This window comes from Chinchilla lanigera, unplaced genomic scaffold (assembly GCF_000276665.1).
Source record: "Chinchilla lanigera isolate Chin_1 unplaced genomic scaffold, ChiLan1.0 scaffold00078, whole genome shotgun sequence".
Lineage (NCBI taxonomy): Eukaryota > Metazoa > Chordata > Mammalia > Rodentia > Chinchillidae > Chinchilla > Chinchilla lanigera.
The window spans coordinates 10,561,445-10,582,049 of NW_004955479.1; the positions used below are offsets into that span (position 1 = coordinate 10,561,445).

General features: G+C 40.7%; 1 protein-coding gene across 1 annotated transcript in view; it reads right to left on the reverse strand.

Annotated features, from left to right (window-relative positions):
* Window positions 1–20,605, reverse strand: part of Ube2h (ubiquitin-conjugating enzyme E2H) — a 114,402-nt gene that overhangs the window by 25,594 nt on the left and 68,203 nt on the right. The window contains exons 4-5 of the mRNA XM_005402418.2: window positions 3,271–3,310; window positions 1,427–1,479 (exon numbers count right to left, since the gene is read on the reverse strand). Coding sequence (XP_005402475.1) covers window positions 1,427–1,479; window positions 3,271–3,310 — 93 coding nt within the window. The remainder of the gene's footprint in view (window positions 1–1,426; window positions 1,480–3,270; window positions 3,311–20,605) is intronic.

Sequence of the window (20,605 nt, forward strand, 5' to 3'; positions counted from 1 at the left end):
TTTTGGTTTTTCTCCGGTACCGGGAACCGAACTCACGACCTTGCGCTTGCCAGGCAGGCGCTTTTGCCGCTGAGCTAAATCCCCAGCCCCTATGGCACTTACTTTAAAAGGACAAGATTAACAATAAATAACAATTTCTTAAAAACTTATGTAAAACAAGGTGCTGTGCAATCAAGTGGCTTCTCTTGAGATGATGCTTGAAGTGAGAAAAGAAAGGTCCTAGCTATACGAAGACCAGGGAAGAGAATTCTAGATAGAGAAAATAATTTTTAAATGACAGAATCAAGGTTGGGGGTTAACTGTTTCGCTATGACCAACCTTCCTCTTTGATTCTCATTCACCAACCTGGTACAACAGGGCCTGGCAAAGTTGACTCTCAGGCTGTGGGCGGACGAAGAGACCTTTCCACTGTAGAGGTGGTTAAAGGTCTCACAATGCTTTAACTAAAGGAAGCCATCGAAGGCTAAGCCCAGCTGTAAGTGATCTTTCCTTCCTCTCCCTGTGCCCTTCAACTGTTACAAGTGCCACTCATTCCTGCAACTCCTACTGCTGAGAGGTATTGTGTCAGGAGCCCAAGGACTTAAAGGCAAATCAGACATTTACGTGACAGCCTTTCAGGGAGAAAACTTATCTAGCAGGACAAAAATTGTAGACATAAACAACAAATACAACGTACAAAAGTGAAAGTGAACCATAAGAAAGACCTATGGAGTATAAGGGTACCCAGAGATGACTCCCAGGAGAATCAGGGAAGCCCGACGCGATGGGGTCACCAGAGCATAGGATGTATACGAAGCTGAGGACTTAGACATGGAGGCAGAATAAGCCTAGCTGCTGCACCTCTAACTTTAAATATATTTTAGAAAATTCTCAGCTCCCTAAGCAGTTAAAGCTCAAGGAGAGAAAGCCTAACTCTCTCTCAGTGAGGTCCAGTGAACTGTGCAGAGCTGGGTCACTCATCTGTTGACTGACTGCAAGAAGTGAGTTATCAATTTCAGTACCAAAAACAGGCTAATCACTGCTCCACACGGCGCTTCTGGCCTCTGAAACAGGTGATCCCTGGAGCCTTGTACTGCACCATTCACCTCACTGAAGAGAGGCATTCCTGAGAGCCTTTCAAAATTAAATGATATACATATAAACATGCACATACAATGTGCTTCTGAATACACACATATGTGAATATTTATGCTTATGTATGTGTTATGTATAAACTAAACCAACAAGTTCAGAATCTCATAGAATTATTTTAAGCAGAAGTTTGTACTTTAGAAAAAAAATTTTTTTTCACTGATCAAAATTTCCCATCCATCCCTCAGAAATCACTTCCCATTCCCAATAAAACATCTTAAGTCAGGAAAGCCAAACAACATTATTTTAGGCAGTGTCTCAACATCTCCAAAAAATATTCCACGGCCAAACTCACCATAGAGAGCTGTCCAGGTCTGATTAATCACATCTAGACACACAGTTCCCGACCTGAAACAGATGGAAAGAATGGCATTTAAAAAAACAGGTATCTGGCAACTAATTTTTACTTGAAATGTTTTTATAAATCCTTTAAAAACAAAACCAAACCCAAATCGGGAGAAAGCATGATGAGAAGAATGTTTACAAGGCTTTAGTGTCCCTCCACAGACTGAGATGGAACATGGTGACCAGGTGATCAGAATTCACACTGGAGACAAAGGCCAGAGCCCCCACTGTGCGGCTGAGTGTGTTCACACCCTGAACCTAACTAAGACACGAGCAAACTCAAACTGAAGGCCAGTTTTCAATATAACTGGCCTATCATCTTTAAACATGTCAACTTTATAAAAATGCAGGCTGAGAAACTGTTCCACATTATAGTTGTATAAAGAAGCACAATTGATTACAATGTGACTCTGGACTAAATCCTTTTCCTAAAAGAAAAAAATCCCAGCACTCAGGAGGCTGAGGCAGAAGAATCACCACAAGTTCAAGACCAGCCTAAGGTAGAGATACCGCCTCAAAAGAAAAAAAAAAAAAAAAAAAAAGTACATTGCTGCAATATGGCAGTTTATTAGGTAAAAAATTAGGTAATTATCACAGTATTAAATTGCTAAATCTAACATCCATACTTGGTTAAGTAGAACATCTTTGCTTGTTAGGATGACTGATAGCCCTGAAAAATTAAAGGATTAAAAAGGCAAGATGTATGTATACATCCTATGCATAAAGGTCCAGAGAACCCTCAGATGTAAGTTATGTGAGCAACAGCAACACTGAATGCCATGCAAAGTAAAAATAACAGTCCAAATAATAACATACTGTAACTACCACTGGGAGGATAAAATAGGCTATAACTAGAATCATTCAAAAATATCACTAGGGCCAGGGATATAGCTCAGCAGCACAAGAGCCTGCCTGGCAAGCACAAGGTCCTGAGTTCAATTCCTGGTACCAAAAAAAAAGAAAAAAAAAAAAAGAGAGAGAGAGAAAAAAAACCAAATTCAAAAATATCACTAGGCACTAGGGCTGGGGATGTAGCTCAGTGGCACAGCACCTGCCTGGCAAGTGTGAGGTCCTGAGTTTGTTGTTTTTTTGGTTTTTTTTTCCCCCGGTACCAGGAATTGAACTCACAACCTTGCGCTTGCCAGGCAGGCGCTTTGCTGCTGAGCTAAATCCTCAGCCCCCCTGAGTTTGATTACCCCCTAAAATCACTAAGAGCCGGGAGTAGTGGTTCAGGCCTGTAACCCCAGCACTCAGGAGGCTGAGGCAGAAGGACTGCTGAGTTTGAGGCTGGCCTGGGCTGCACAGTGAGTTCAAGGCCAGACTAAACTACATAGCGAGACCCTGTGTCCAAAAAAAAAGTTTTTTTAAATCACTAATAAAATACTAGAAGGAAAGAAGATAATTAAGAGTCACTGACTACAGTGAAACTAATCATTCACATTAGCCCCTCCTTGAAAAACTAAGAAATACCTTAAGGGCTCAAAATAGTACATCTGCAAACTGAAAACAGGACACTGACTTGTGCCTACACAGTAAGAACGGAGATGTGGAATATTAGAAACGTCAGCTGGATCACAAGGGAAATGACTACCTGAAACACAGTAATTTGGAATACCATCTCCTTAGGGTTCTATAGTTCAAATGACCATTTGTACAGTCCTGCCTCCCATAAAAACCAAAATGATAACCCAGGGTTCTTTTATAATAGAGAGACAGAGAGAGAGAGAGAGATCCACTCTGATCAAGAGCAGTTGCTGCTAAATAAAATGTAAACATTTTTAAATAGTTACTTACGCTTCATCAATGTTGGGATGGAAAATTTTATTCATGAATCCTGTAAAAAGAGATGTTAATTAGCAGCAAAAAGATCCACAGAACAATGAGTCTTAATGTGTGTCAGTCCTGGAAATAATTTCAGTATTGGAAAAAGGTGATAATGGTCATGTCGTTATTTACAACCTCAGATCTTTGGCTAGTGGTAATATTATATATTCTCCTGACAGCTTCAATAAACTAAAATAAGTATGAATTCTATTATTAGCAAACTTTGGGAGCAATCAGCTTTCTATACAAAATAATCTCACAAAGCAATTGTTTCCTGAGCTATAAAGGCACTCACTTTTGGAGAATTTATAATACTAAATGATTCATAACTAGTATCAATATCAAAATTAAGAAACTTCACTCTGAGTCTCCCACCCAATAGTTTTATTGCTCAAGCTCTAAACTTAAGGTTCAACACTTGGACTTCTCTTTCTGAAGCTCACGTACTGGCATCATTTGGCTGCACCGTGTGCGGAACACGAATGAAGCTGCTGACATGCTAGAGCAATACGCTCCAAACCACAAAGGATTTCAAAAGAACAGTGACCAGAATGTCTCACTTAATCTTAGTCTACTGATTCAAGGAAACGCAATTTTGATTAAAACTGAGGCAACCAAGAAATGAGACAAGGAATTTTTTAAAATTCTGAGATAGCTATATCTATAATGGATTTAAGTTTCTTTTTAAAATCTATTCCTAGTAAAACACAGATTCAACATTCTAAGGGCAACTGATTTATTTTCAAACTTGAAGCCGGTGGTTTAGTCAGTATGTATACATGTAAGAAACAATATTCTAAAGCAGCGATCGATCCATCAGCATAGCTGTCATTCTGCTGTCCTCATCACTTTATTTCCTCATTTAGGACTCCTTTATTCCATTCCACACTTGCCATAAAATCCCAGCTTCTTACTAAGGCAGTTTTCACCATCGCTGTGTGCATTGCCATCCCCTAACCTTATCCTAACAGCTTTCTCTTTTATCCCAAACATATATGACCAGCACCTACATGGGAGCATGTACAAAAGCAGTACAAAAGGAAGACAGTACACTACGCTGGAAAAGGCCACTGTATCAACAGGACAAGAGACAGAAAGAAGTAACTGCAACATGCACAAAGTGCCAACACAGCCGGGGGAATGCAAACAGGCAGGGAGAGCGCACATACACACAAAGGAAGAGACCAGAAAATGCAGAGGCAGCCGCATGTGGGGGACAAGCCTCAAATGAGTTGTGACAGATGTCTTTTCTAAAATCTTAAGACACTTCTGTTGAGCTAGAAAACAGGAGAAAAGAACATAAAACTCCTGGTATTCTAGTCTTTGCTTAAGCCACTCCAACCACTAATCCCGCTTCTAATTTGTTTTTAAATCCTCTGTGTTAAAAGAGCTTCAAATTTCATCTACTACTGTCAAGACAACCCCGAGACTCGGGTCTCACTGGCAGAAGTGAGTTGACCAAGCCATGCCGTTGTTTGGAAAGCATTATAACAAGATGCACACTACTGTATCACTGGGTGACTCTAGGAGCTACCCCCTGCAGAAGCCAACCAGCAGTGACTGCAGCTGCCAAGCACAGGAACGCACAGCTGTAGTGCCAAGGTTAAAAGACCATCAGGACTTGTTTAACAAGGCACCTAAGAACTGTACATTGTAGATTCAGGTATGGACTCCACAAAGGAATAACACCTAAACCCAAGAAGGCAGCTGCTGCAGAATCCAGTTCATCTTCACAGCTTGAACGGTTAGTCTCAATAAATGCTCTGGTTTTAGAAGGTAAGAATGAATGAATGAATGAATGAATGAATGAAGAAAGACAACTCTACAACGTTCAAATTACTTTAATGCAAAAAAGGCCTTGTGACACCAGGTGTGGTGGCTCACGCCTGTAATCTCAGCTCTCAGGAGGCTGAGGCAGGAGGATCGCTCACTGAGGCCAGCCTTGACTACATAGCAAGACACTGTTTCAAAAAACCAAAAACAGCTTGCATCTAGTATTAAATTTTCACCAAGGAAATAAAAGATGTTTTCAAGTCTAAACTGCAGAGTATGTAGCTTATGAAGAGACTGTAACAGGTTAGTGGAAATGTTCAAATTTTAATATTAAAAGGAGAAAAAAGTCAGGAAGAAATTTCTATATGACCCTACAAAAGTACTTATGGATGTCCAAGATGACCTGTGAGGATATTTACAGCAGCACTGTTTCTAAAAGTAAAGAGCCAAAATCCAACCTTTATCAATACGACTAGAACTACAGAACTATAAAATATGCCCCTATTGGGAATCTACACAGCCAAACACAATGCACCACAGCAATATGAATCAACTTGTAGAGATCTAAAGGTATTTTTAAAAAGATTTTTTTTTAAAGTCTCAAAAAAAAGAAAAGGACCAGAGATATAGCTCAGTGGCACAAGCGCCTGCATAGCAAGCTCAAGGTCCTGAGTTCAATTCCTGGTGACAAAAAAAAGAAAGAAAGAAAGCTCTAAAGTAATAGAATGATGTATTTACACTGTCATATCATTTAAGTAGACTAAAACAAAGCAATAATACTTCTTCCCTATGCTGTGATCATGGGAAAACTGTACCAGAAATACATCAAAGTTGCAAAAGTATTTTAGGTAGAATCTAGGACCACAGGCATGATGGGAGTAGGGGTCACAGCAGGTAAATGTGATTTTATCTAACACTACATTCCTTTGAAAAAGAGATGAAGTACTTGTACATTATTTGCTCTGGATTTTTTTTCAATATAAACGTGCAGATAGATAAGAAACAAAGCAAGCATGTACAAAGGTTAACGGGTGCTGAATTCTCAGCAGGAGCATTTCCTCCACTGTGCTTTTCAGATCTCATCACCCTTATCACTATCTCTGCACCAGAGCTAGGGTCACAATGGCAATGTGGGAAGGCCAGAAGTGTCGGCAGCAGTCATCTTTGAGAAAGTCCTATTACTTCCACCTCCCTTCTGACCCTACTATATTTCTTTCTTCCTTTCTTTCTTTCCTTTTCTTTTTTTCTCTCTATCAACAGTATCTCACTATGTAGCCCAGGCTGGCCTTGCACTTGGTGCCAATCCTCCTGCATCCACGCCATGGGGATCACAGGCATGTGCCACCACATCTGGCTGCAATGTGTAATTTTAATAGTTAAAAAAATCTTTCAAATTAAAAGTTATAAGCAGTATGAAGCATCTAAAGTTGATTTAGGGCCAGAGATATAGCTCAGTGGTGCAGGGCCTGACTCAGAAGCACAAGGTTCTGAGTTCCATTTCCGGTACCAAAAAAGAGTTGATTTAATTCTATAATGGGTTAATTAGTGTTGCACTCTTAGCATCTTATACTTAGTAAAGCTACTTCATTTGAGAGCTCGTACCAATCTTTCATTTAAATACAAATTTCATTACAAAAATTAGAAGATCCTCAGGTTTATAAGGCATGTAGTCCTCAAGATCTGCTACATTATAAGAATATAATGCTAGCTCAAAAGCAAAGAAATGGTCCCTCCTTCTCCTTCTCTGCTTCTCTGCTTCTCTGCTTCTCTCCTTCTCTCCTTCTCTCCTTCTCCTTCTCCTTCCCTCCCTCCCTCCCTCCCTCCCTCCGTCTCTCATGGCTGGGAACAGAACCCAAGGTCTCATGCATGCCAGGAAAGCACTCTGCCACTAAGCTACATCCCTAGCCCAGAAAACGTTCCACTGGGTGGGAAAACAGTGGTGAGCTATTATCTGGTTTAGCTCAAAACAATAGTTCTACTATGTGAAAAGTGTTTTGCTTGTAGCTAATATTAAGAATGCAAAATGGGTTCTTGAAAAAAGATGAAGGAGTTCTTGGTACTTAAAAACCTGCCTCCAGAGCTCCCAAAACACCTAATGAAGCTGTATGGATGGCAAATACCCTCCATGCTGGCTCAGTGCTGGAGGGAAGGCAGTGGCGCATCTGGGCAGCATGAGCAGCCACTTTGCTTGATGCCTCTGAAGAACAAAAAGACACTAGGGAAGCCGAAGAGAAGTTAGTGAGAAGGGCAGAAGGGGGTCACAGGTGATAAGCAGCAGGGGCTGTTTTAGAAGCCACTGGACCAGTCTCTAGACAGGTACAGTATTCACACCCTCCAGGTTCTTCTTAACAAATGGCTTGTCTTTAGAAAAAAAAAAAAAAAGGTGGCTATTGTGACTTTCCTCATGACAGCCCAGCCTCCTCCAGGTGTGCTTTTATCTTGCTTCTTCCTTTTTTACTTGGCCCCAGCTCACTCTGCATTGCCAGTTTCTCCCTCACTGTTCACTTTAAGTTTTTCAAATGAACTGTTACCATTTTTAAAAATAAATTACAACAAAGACAGCTAGTTGGAGGACAGCACCACAGTGGTAGGGAAAAATGGGGAATGACAGATTTCAGACAAAATGGAATGGGAATCCCATAGGGGAATGAAGCTTCAACAATCTGATGCTACAGGATGCCTTTTTTTTTTCCCAGTACCGGGAATCGAACTCACGACCTCACGCTTGCCAGGCAGGTACTGTGCCGCTGAGCTAAATCCCCAGCCCACCACAGGGTACCTTTTAAATAAAGGTGTAGACCAAAAAAACTGCTACAGTGAAGAGCTGTGATAATCAAAACTGCTTCTGAAATGTTAAGGTGCCTCTCTCATTGATCATGGCTTGGAGTGTACATTTGGAATCAATATAGCTTCTACGCTGTTTTCAATTAAACCTAGATTTGGCCCAGTTGAGCTCAGAAGTATATAATGGAGAGGGCTAAAAAGATCTTTGTGAACATACACCCTAGTAATAAACGAGTTGAAGCCTAGTCCCCAGTGTCCTCGAAAGAATAAGACTATCTGAGCTCTGGGACACAGGGAAGAAGCAGACTGCAAAGTACTGAATAGGACAAGGTTTCTACCTCCAACTCTGTCATCAACTGCAGGCCCTGGGCCAATCATTTAATCATTTCACTTCTACAACTCTGCTTCTTTATCTATCCCCCGCAAAAGCTGGACTGTGTGATCTCCAAAATCCCCACTCTTTCTCTATTTCTAGAGGCCCTAATCAATGCCGAAAACCTAGGATTTTATAACAATAGCCAAAGCTGAGAACAGAGGACTCAAAGTAGAAGTTCAATGCTGAAGTCATTAAAAGAAATCAGTGTAAGGCAGCATTTTTAGGTACAGAGCTATTCTACAGAACACAAAATTACCAACATGCTAGAATACCATAAATAGCCACAAAAGCCACTGATGAGTCTGAAGGACACAGTCTGAGTTAGTCTGTCTGTTTATTTTGAGACAGGATCTCGTTCTGTAGCCCAGGAACTCACGGCGATCCTGCCTCAGCCTCCTGACTACCAGGATTACAGGCGTGCAGCTCTTCATTGGCAGACTCTGAGTTCATAACCAGGCCTTTGGGAAATAGGGACTGCTAGACCAACACTGTCAGAGAACTTTCCAGGCTGAAATGATCTTTTTTATACCAGACATTTTTAGTTTTCATCAGTACGTAAGGAGTACACTCATTGCGGCTACCAGGCTTTTTAAGTTGTTTTTAAAAACCTAATCAAATCAGTGGAAAGTAGTATATCTGCATTTGTTTCTGGACAAGCTGTGGGCAGTGTTTCTGGCAAAGCCGTTTACATTCTGGACAACAATGCCAACAATGAAACTTCTGGATGGTGAGGGGAGGAGACTGGGAAACAGGCAGCTAGGAATTCAGAGAAGGAACGTTCTCAGGACTGAGCATGTTTGCCCTGGCACGTCTGCCTTCCTTTGGCAATGCTATCACCGCACTAATGAACATGTCTGCAACAGGAAAACTTTCCCAACACTTGTTTCCATTCGATCAGGAGCTATTTTAAAGAGATTTTAAGAGAACATATTTTGAACACAGTTTTTATGGAAACATAAGTGGAAGCAGCAAGTCTTTTAATCTTTTCTCTAACAGCGCTGGGTATCGAACCCATGGCCTCTCGAGTACTGGGGAAGCTCATTACCAATCAGCTACATGCCCCCAACCCGGCAAGTCATTGTTACTCTATTTTTTTTTCCTGGTACCAGAAATCGAATTCGTGACCATGCGTTTGCCAGGCAGGCACTGTGCCACTGAGCTAAATCCCCAGCCCCATCATTGTTACTCTATATGAATTAATATTTTATTCACTACCAGGTATCTTCTAATGATATATATTTCAGTGATGTGACCAGTAAAAATTTAGAACCTTTAAAATTTTTTTTTTTGTTTGGTCTTTTTGAGACAGGGTCTCACTATGCAGTTCAGGCTGGCCTTAAACTCACTTTGTAGCCCAGGCTGGCCTCAAACTCGCAAGGATCCTCCTGCCTCTGCCTCTTGACGGCTGGGATTACAGGCGTACTCAACCACACCTGGCCCCTTTTAAAGTTCTGGACAATCATTTTCTGGCACTGCTTTAGCAACTTGTTAAAAATGGTAGGGCCAGACAACAGGAATAAATGTCTAGCTAAAAAGCTTACTTCCTCTGTCATATATCTTTTAGCAAAGGGAATCAAGCAGTTTATAATCGTGGAGGAATTCAAATCATGCATGGTGGTGCACGCCTGTGATCCCTGCACTGAGAGAGCTGGGCCTTCCCTACTCAGGAGAGATGGACCTGGGCTGGTCTCTTGCCAGGTGAAGAATCAAGCAAGGAGCTCACTGTCAATGCCCGGTGTCATGGGACCTTCTGATTGATCCTGTGTGTGTGTTCAGGAAATCTAAACTCAACAAGGGGTCCTGTTTCTTCCTTTTTCTCTGATAATATGGAGTCTGAGGAATAGGTTAGATGGATAAAAAAAGTTTATTTATAACTAAGAAAAGGTGCAGTATTATCTTTTAACAACATAACCCACTGCCACCTAGTAGATTACCAAAACCTTCGCCCTACTTGCCTATATTTGGAAGACTGTGGCCTCTTTCTTATCTCCACAGTTTAACTTTCAATCCGGTCTTTCATTTAACCACACTGTTGGAATCTGGCAGTATCTGTATTCATGATTAGAAGCAGGACAGTATAGAACACATTCAACTTGAAATCACAAGATCCAATTTCAAGTCTCTACCATTCTTACCAAATGGTCACAGTTAAAAGATCAGGTGCCAGTCAGACTGCTGAATCCCACAGTGTGAGCCTTCAGCAAGGTGCTTAATCTCTTTGCCTTTCTGTTCCCTTATTCCTGAAACTAGATTAAATAATGTTGTCTACATGTCATATGACAGTCATGAAGATTAAGTCAGCACTTGAAAAGTAACTGGCACACAGTGAGGACTCAATAATGTTATAGTTTTGTTTTAATGAGCTTGGGCAAGTAATCGCATCTTACTTTCCTTGTGATAATAAGGAAATAATGAAAATATTTGTCCTACATATTCATCTCCTAATCCTTTAGGAACTGTCAAGAATATCATACGAAGAAAAAAAAGAAAAGAAAAAGAGTATCAGAGGGCTCTTTTAATCTTATTTGTTGGTTTGGTTTAGTTTATGGTGGTACTGGGGGTTGTACCCAGGGCCTCTAACATGTCAGGCAAGTGCTCTACCACTGAACTGCATTCTCAATCCTGAGGATTTTTGGTTTTGAGATAGGGTCTCACTACATAGTTCAGGCTGGCCTTGAGCTCATGGTAATCCTTCTACCCCAGCCTTCCAAGTGCTGAGATTACAGTCATGTGTCATAATACCCAGCTTCAAAGGTTATTTTGATTTATAGATATTATGTTTTCTACAACCATATCATACTGGAAATGGAAAATACAGTTACTTGCTGGGCATGGTTGCACACACCTATAATTCCAGCACTCAGGAGTCTGAGACAGGAGGACTGCCACAAGTTTGAGGCCAGCATGGGCTATATAGTGAGTTCAAAGTCAGCCTGAACTACATAGTGGCCTTATATAAAATTTTTTAAAAAGACAGTTACTATAATAGTCATTAAAAGACCATTCTGGAGCTAGGCACAGTGGCACATGCTATAATTCCAGGAACCTAGGAGGCTGGGGCAGGAAGAGTGCAAAACTCATGGCTGGCCTGGACAACTGAGCAAGACTCTGTCTCAAAAAATAAATCCAGGTGTGGTGACACATGCTGTAATCCCAATATTCTGCAAGGCTGAAGCAGACGGATAGCAAGTTCAAGCCTAGCCTGGGCAGCTAATTGATTTAGCAAGACTATATCAAAATTTTAAAACCAAATATATATATATATATATACACACACACACATATAAAACAATAAAGAAAAAGGTCTGGGGATGTAGCCCAGTGCTAGCATGCTTGCCAAGTATGCACGAGGTCCTGGGTTTAATCCTTACTATCAGAGGGTAGGAGGCCATTTTGACTGCATTTGGCATGGTGAAAAACAAAACAAAAACTAGGCTGGAAGCCAGACTCTGCAACTAGTTAGTACTGATATATCTCAGCCTTGTTTTTTCCCATCCTTTTTTTTTTGGTACTGGGAATCGAACTCAGGATCTTGCGCTTGCCAGGCAGGCACTTATGCCACTGAGCTATATCCCCAGCCCTTTCCATCCTTAAAATGAGGCAAATAATAAGATAATCTCTAAAGTTCTTTTTAACAATATGGGTATCACCAACAACATAAATAAATCTTAAACTCTGTGAACAATTTTTTCAAAGGAAACGAAGATACTACTCTTATTCTTTATAAAAGAATTTCAGTTTAACTAAAAAAAAAAAAAAAAAAACCAAAATTACATGTTTTTATTCTGTTACCAAATCCTAAAGGGAAAGAAATGGATTTAATGCCAAAAATGTATCAGAATAACCAGCTTCAAAGCTAAAAGGCAGTCACTTTAAAGTAGGAACCCAAGCAGTAAGAAAAATGGAATTGTTACACAGCAAATGGAAAAATTATCTAATAGTCAATTATCAAAGGCAGAATTCAAACTGGCATAAGTCTACTTCAGGAAGTAGTTGGCAAAGTCCTCCAACAGTAAGAAGCATACACAAAGGCAGGGTTACGCTCAGAGACAGGGTTGGAGGTAAGCTAATGTACACCACCTCTACTCTAACAGCAAGACAGAGTGGGACGATGGATATAGGTAATATAGGTCACTGGCAATAGGTTTTTTTATCTATAAGGTCAATTTGACCACTGGATTCTTCCCTCACAAAGAACTTCAGCATCCAACTTTCATCACCCTAACTCTTGTCATTTCTAGTGACATTGTCATAAAGACTACCCTTTTGGAACCCTGGACTCTCGGTTCCTTGTGCTGCTCAATGACCTTTTCTCCACCTCATTCTTCTTTGCATTTCCCAGGACATAACTTGAATTTTAGCACCCCTACAAACAGCTCCACCTGCTCTATCATAAATTCAAACATCCTCTCTCCTACCAGTGTCCTGTCTTTGCCAAGGACTTCTCACCCCATGAATTATTCTTTTGCCTGTGAACTCTTAATTCACTGATTGTTCCATTTTCTGCCTATCCATCCTCTTATTTTCATTCTTTTTATTCAAGATTTAAGAGCTATCACTATCACCAGTCTCTAGCAAACCCTTTTCCCTCTTTTCTCCAAAATGCCTACCCAGCTGTTACAGCTTGTGTCTAGAGGTCCCTCCGAAGTCTCACATGGTCACAGCACTGATTGGTTTGGCACCACCCTAAACATGGTGGCCTATGTAGGAGTATAAAAGGGGTAGAAAGAAGGTGCTAAGGTCTCTTGTTTGCTTTGCTACCTCCTACTCACCATGAACTGTTTCTCCTCTGCCCTGGAGCCAGTCGACTAGAGACTGAAACATCTACAAACTGTGAACTAAATAAACCTTTTTTCTTTTAACTTTAGGTGTCAGATATTTTGTCTCAGCAGTGAGAAAAGTACTACAAAATTTGGTGCCAGACAAGTGGGGTTGCTGCAGTGACTGTAGTTGACCATGGTTCAGAAGTCTTTGGAACTGGCTTGTGGAAAGGGTTTGGAAAGGTTCAGAGATGTTAGCTGAAAAAGCACTGGAAAGCCTTAGGCTGTATTTGATGAGAGATTCTGGTCAGATCTCAGAAGACCAGAGTGCTGCTGGTAAAGACTAGGCTTAGCAGATTCCTGCTGGGAAGGACTGCAATGGTTGCTGGACTCCAGACAATCTGCATTATGCATTGGCAAAAAGTCTGCATTTTCCTTATGTCCAGAGACTTTGCCTGAGACTGAGACTAATGCTGGTGGACTAATTAATCTGGCAGAAGAGATTTCAAGGCAGTCTAATGCTGAGGTGGTAGCATGGCTACTGTCTGGTGCTTTTAGTCACATTTATGTTGACAATCAAGAACAAACAGCCTAGCAAAATGATTTAAAATGTGAGTTTGCCCAGCAAGGAAGCTCAATAAAGTTGTAGACTGCAAAGATAGAGCAGAGGAGATCTTGATTGCTGAGAAGAAACAGGAGAATAGAAAAGATGGCCTTAGGACCTCACACAAAGCATCAGCACTCCATCTTTTGCTCAAAATTGTAAAAGTGACTTTACTTTGAGAAGAGAGCCCAGAGCACCATGTTCCAGAATGATGGTGGCCTAGGGAAGTTGTTCCTCAGGATTTGGTTCACAGGCACTGGATCCCTACAGCCAAGAGAGGAGAAAATGTAGCTACTGCTCCAGCTGGCAGCAGACCTTGGCATCATCTACATGGTGCTCGTTTTAGATGCATGCAGAATGCAAGAGTTCTGGGGTCAGGAAGGCTTCCACTCGGATTTAAGGTTTAACTTGGACTTTTCAGCAATGCTGAAACTGATAGGATTTTGCCAACTCTTAGAGGTGGACTAAATGCCTTTTGCATAAAGGAATGTACATAAGTCTTTGGAGGGCCAGGGGTAAAATGTTATGGCTTGTGTCTAGATGTTCCCCAAAGTCTCATGTGGACACAGGTGGGACTTTTGCAGAGGTAACTGGGTCTACAATGTGTGATGTTGCAATTAATTCATGGTGCAATGCTAGGATCAAGGGCATGCTAGGATTAAGGGTATGAGTGCTACCCACCCTAAGTAGCCTGGATCAGATATAAGGGATAGAAAGAGTTGTGGTTGTCCCTTGTTTGCTTTACTACCTTCTGTGTGCCACGAACTGTTTCTCTTCTATGATGCCTGTCTGCCATCCACCCTGCCTTGGAGCCAGCCCATTACAGACTGAAACCTCTACAAACTGTGAGCTAAATAAACCTTTCCTCCTTTAACTCTGGGTATCAGGTATTCTGTCTCACCAAGGACAGAAAAGTAACTAAGACATCAGCAAATCTACAACTGGAGGAAGGCAATCATACACACTGGCTGCATAGTCATCTATTCCTCAGCTTCCAAGAGAGAGGAGTTCCAGCCTCCATGGTTTCCACGGAGGGTACCAACATCTGCAAATGCTCAAGTCCCTTATGTAAAAGGCATGATACTTGGATATAACCTACACACATCCTTCATCACCTCTAGATTATGTGTAAGTAGTACAATGCACATACTATGTAAATAATTGTTAAACTATACTCTGGGATAAAGACAAGAACAACATGTCCAAGTTCCATACAGATGCAATTATTTCCAAGGCTATTTTCAATCCATGATTGGGTCAATCAATGGATGAGGAATCCTCAGAATCAGAGGACGAGTTCTACTTAGATATGAGGGTGCCACTAAGTAGACATTCACTCATTCACTCAAATATTCTTCCAAACCACCATAGTCTCTTGCTGTCAACTGCTTGTATCCTTGTCACCCTAGAGCAGATTTAAAAAAAAAAAAGAATCTGACCTTTCACTCTCCTGCTTAGAACCTTCCAATGGTCTATTCATTACATTTAAAATGAAACTGAAAGGCCGGGGATATAGCTCAGTGGCATAAGTGCCTGCCTGGCAAGCACAAGGTCCAGAGTTCGATTCCCGGTACCAATCAATCAATAAAATGAAACTGAAGCTTTTATGTGCAACACAGCCCTATGATTCCATCCTTGTCTATGACTGGACCCTTAGAGGCCTTCTTAAATTATCTAATTAAAGTCAGCTATTCTATCACATTTATTCTCTGGATAAAGCTATCAGACACTTAAAATTTTGCTCCATCCTTTTCCCGCAAGAGAAAGTGTCTAGGTGGGCGTGGTGGCACAAGCCTATGATCCCAGCACACCAAAGGTTGAGGCAGGAGGATTGCTGTGAGTTTGAGGCCAGCCTGGCCTACACAGTGAGTTCAAGGTAAGCCTTAACTGCATAGTGACACCCTGTTTCAAAAAAACAAAAGAAGGAAAAAAAAAAAAAGAAGTTTCTAGCCAGCTATTATGGCACGCACCTATAATCCCAGCATTCTGGGAGGATGAGGCAGGAGGATTCCAAGGCTGAGCTCCTCTGGGAGAATTTAGCCAGACCCTGTCTCAAAAATAAGTCAGTGTGCAGGCCCTGCGTTCAGTCCCTAGTACCGCCAAGAGAGAAGAGAAACAAGGGGAGAGGAGGGGAAGGGGAGTAGACGAAAGAGAAGAAAAGGAAGAAAGAGGGTCAAGAAAATAATTTGTCTGCTTCTGTACCTCCTATTTAGCATCTAGAATAATGTCCAGCACACAGCAGGAACTCAATAAATTTACGGGATTAGAGGAATGATGGATGAACCTGAAGGCTTAACTGCCAAAATAATTGTTTAAAAATGCATCCTGCAAATTTTCATTTTTAGAATATCAGTAAAAACAAACCTTTTAACAATGGCTACATTCTCATAGCATTATCTCAAAAAATCAAACTTTCCTACTAGTATCTGCTTTCTACTGGCACTCAAAACACATTATAGCTCAGTGGCATAAGCGCCTGCCTGGCAAGCACAAGGTCCTGAGTTCAATTCCCAATACCAAAAAAAAAGACATATTGCTACATAGTAACAAGTACTGTATATAATTATTTAAGACAGGAACAAAATTCAATCTGAAGGTCACAAAAATATTAAAGTATGTAGGTGATCTTAGTGGAATTTTGCTTCCCTAGCCCAAGAATTCATTTTGTGTGTGGAAATACAGTGGTCCAAGTAGGCCTTTATTAAGCAACTAACCCCAAACCTCTAGTGAGAGACACTCCTCTCCTGACTAAGCACAGCTTACTCATATTCCTCACACTAGCTCCCAAGGGAGTGTCAGAGCGTTTCCATCTAGGAACACCAAAATAAAATGCAAGTAAGCATCCTAAACTCTACAGTCCATTTAGTCATACCACATTACAAAATTCCATTCCAAAAATAGTGTGAGGTAATTTCTGGTGACAATGAAATAAAAAAATAATATATGCCAGAAGAGTTTACTTTTCTAACATGGAAAAGATAGTATCATTTCCTTTAATTATTGGCACATTGATTATCACAGCACCTCTTTTTTTTTTTTTTCCAGAGCACCTCTCAATTAAGAATCTATAGCAGACTGGGAGATATAAAAAGGACTTTGAAGCCAGGAGTGGTGACACACTCCTATAATCCCAGCACTTGGGAGCCTGAAGCAGAAAGATTGCCATGAGTTTGAGGCCAGCCTGAGCTACATAAGCAAGACCCTGTGTCAACCTCTCCTCCCCCAAAAAACAAAACAAATAAATAAAAATACTCTGACAAGTTATCTACTCCAGTGGAACAGGTCAACCTAAGCCATCCTACTTAGACAACACCCTGACTTAATTTTAAAGGCCAGTACAGCTTAAGATATTAGTTTAACTTATTGTCAGTTTAACTTATTAGTAGTTTAACTTTTTCATTTTGCTCATTTATTTCCAAGTTTGTCCAGCTTTTGCTATGTTCTGCTGATATCAAAACCTAAAATACTGTACATCTGAGCTAGGTATGGTGGCACAAGTCTGTAATCCCAGCACTTGGGAGGCTGAGGCATAAGGATTGCTGTTGAGTTTGAGGTCAGCCTTGGTTACATAGTGAGTTCAAGGCCAGCCTGAACTACAAGTAAGAACCTGTCTCAAAAAACAAATACATACACACTGCATCTGTGAAGTCAGTAAAATGCAATTCTATTAATATACTAGCCAATGATGATTATTTAAATATAAAAAAAGAATTTATTATCGTGAATGCCACTGTTTAAGTAGGTATGATCTGAGGGTGACCACTACCGATTCTGAAGGAGACTTCACGGTATTTAAACACCTTTTGCAGCTAAAACCTCTGAATCTAACTTCTACACACACATTCATGTATGTATTATTTTGTCTGCAGTGCTGGGATCAAACCCAGGGTCTTGACTACAAAAACACTTTGCCAGTGAGCTGCCACACCCTCAGCCCCTACGTATTTTTTTTATTAGAAGACTTTCTTTTCCTTTGCTTAGGCTTATTTAAAGTATTACCATTATTATTAGTTCTGAACAGAGGCCTATTCTGAAGAGTAAAACAGAATGAGGCCAGGAGAAGAAATGGAAGAGTTGGCCAGAAAGGAAAAGGAGGTGAGAACTCCTAGAATTAAGTGCCCAAGAGAAGGGGAAAGGCTGGGCACGGTGGCACATGCCTGTAATCCCAGCACTCGGGTGGCTGAGGCAGGAGAATTGTTGCGAACTGTGTAGCAAGACCCTGTCTCAAAAAGACTCCCCCCACCAAAAAAAAGAGAAGGGGAAAGAAGAGAAGGCAAGAAGTGTATGAAGATAGTGTTCAAGCTGCAAAATACAAACTACAAGCAGAAAGACAAGGAGAGAAAGCAGCATGCACTAATATGCACACATGGTAACAATTTAAAGGAAAAGGAAAGGAGGCCGATACAAAACTCACAGGTCAGGTCAGGCAGGTCCTTAGCAAGCTACCCAGAAGGAATCTGGCCAAGGACCACTTGGGGGCTTTTGAGAACATATATAAAAAATGGAAAGTGGAGACAGAACATTCAAAAGATGTACATTTGTGGTATCAAAAATACTGACTTTCATAATAAAAGCAAACACTGTACCATGTGGAAGTTATGGAAAAGCATTTTTTAAATCTTTTAACTCAACAGCTATTGGGAACTCTAGTCAACAATCTGACATTCATAGTTGAAATCCACATGGAAAAAATGTTGGATTAAAGTCAAACATTCTTTTCTGTGTTCTTCAAAGATGGTATTAAAACATGAATAATGGCTGTAAAACATTTTGTCTAGAAGACATATTAGAATTTGACAATTTTATTATCAATGGGTCATTTAGGTTGCTTCCCACTTTTCTTTTGATACTGGGAATCGAACTCAGGACCTTGTGCTTGCCAGGCAGGGGCTATGCCACTGTGCTATATTCCCTGCCCCTACTTTTAAGTATTCTAAATATCATTGACATTTACATGTTCTTGTACATTAATCTTATTGCCCATGCTAGGAAATATTTTCTTAGACACTTTGTAATTTTTGAAGTAAAAATCTTCAGGGATATACAAAATCTTTTTCTTTTTCTTTTTTTTTTTTTTTTTGTCTTTTTGAGACAGGGTCTCACTATGCAATTCAGGCTGGTCTTGAACTCACTTTGTAGCCCAGGCTGGTCTCAAACTTGCAATGATCCTCCTGCCTCAGCCTCTGAGTGCTGGGATTACAGGTGTGTGCCACCACACCCAGCTAGGGATATATAAAATCTTATTGCCAGATTAGCTACATAAAACCTTTGCCAACATTGTTTAATACGTGCATTTTGAAAAATCATGTATTACTTTGTTTTAAATCTACATCCTTCTGCTTAAACATAAAACTACTTTACAACTGTCTCCTGGTTGTAAACATCTTTTATAAAACATTGCTTTCAGCAGCCTTCTCTTTATATGAGATCACTGATTTTTATTTCACCTCCACAGCAACAGCAAGTCTACATTTTCTCTTAATAGCTAAGCTCATGTGTAATGGCTAAAAATAGTGAACCTGCAGAAGTACAGAATATGGCAGTCTCTGCAGCAACTTCCCTGAATAAAGCAAAATCTCTGAACTAGGGATTACATGGGGTTCTGGATATTTCTATTTCAATATATAAAACACAATCTTTCCTGAAAAACCCTATTTCCTCCTCATACTTGCTAAAACCCTATTTCCTCCTCATACTTGCTAAACCCTATTTCCTCCTCATACTTTCCTCCTCATACCTCAGGCACTGAGGTACTGACTCATACCTCTTCTAGAAATTAATGCCAATAAATAATATGTGGTATTTTATTTGTGCTATTCTCCAGCTAGGAAGACCTTCGAAAGCCTCTCTAATAAAATGAAGAGAGACATACACTATGGGTATTTAATGTATTGGTCAACATACAGAGCTCACTTAAACCTAATGTCTCATTTTTTTCTTTGCTTTTCTTTAAGATAGGGCTTGCTACGTCATCCAGATTGTTCTCCAACTCAAGCAATTCTCCCACCTCACTTCCAAGTAGTCGGGACTGCAGGCACATGCCTCTACACCTGGCCAGCACCTCATTTATCCCCTGCCTCCTCTCACAGTACAGGGAACTAAAACCAGTGCCTCATGCACGCTACACAAGTACTCCACCAATTCCCCAGTGCTAATGTCTCATTACCTAGAATAGGAACTAATGGGTAAGAAGAGTTTCATTCTTGGTGGAGCATGGTGGTACACACCTGTAACTTCAGCTATGAGGTATGAGGACTGCAAGTTAAAAGCCTCATTAGTCAACTTAGCATGATCAATCAAAATAATATTTTAAAAGGGGTGAGGAGGTAGCTCAGCAGTAGAATAGTCCTTTAACATTTGAAAGGCCTGGATTCAATCCCCAGAATACCACACTCAGGGAGGGGAGGGAGGGAAGGAGAAGGGAGGGAAAGAGAGGATACCACACACAGAAGGGAAGGGAGGGGAGAGAGGAGAGGGGGAGAGATGAGAGGGGACAGAAAGGGGTGTGTGTGTGTGTGTGTGTGTGTGTGTGTGTGTGTGTGTGTGTAAATGAGAATATGAATATATTACTCTCTAGGTCAAGAAGAACCAGGTCTTCCCTGATAATCAGTGGTAACTGGTTAAGCACATAACCCTAACACCTAGCAGCACTGCTAGGCATGCTAGGAAATATTTCTGAATAGAAAATAAAAGTCTGAATTTTCATATAAATCAGAATTTAGCCAGGTGTGGGAGCACACACCTGTAATCCCAGTACTTTGGAGGCTGAGGCAGAAGGAATGCTATGAGTTCGAGCCCAGCCTGGGCATCATAGTTCAAGGCCACCCTGCACTACATAGTGAGACTCCGTTTAAAAAACAAAAACAGAAAAAGAATTTAAATATTCAAATAGGATACATATTTTTTCCAGGAACAGAGTTGCAGTTTATTACCCTGACATTAGTAGAAGTAAAGTTTGATTTACACAAGTGGACTAGTCAACTGACAAAATACCTGAGATAATTGAGG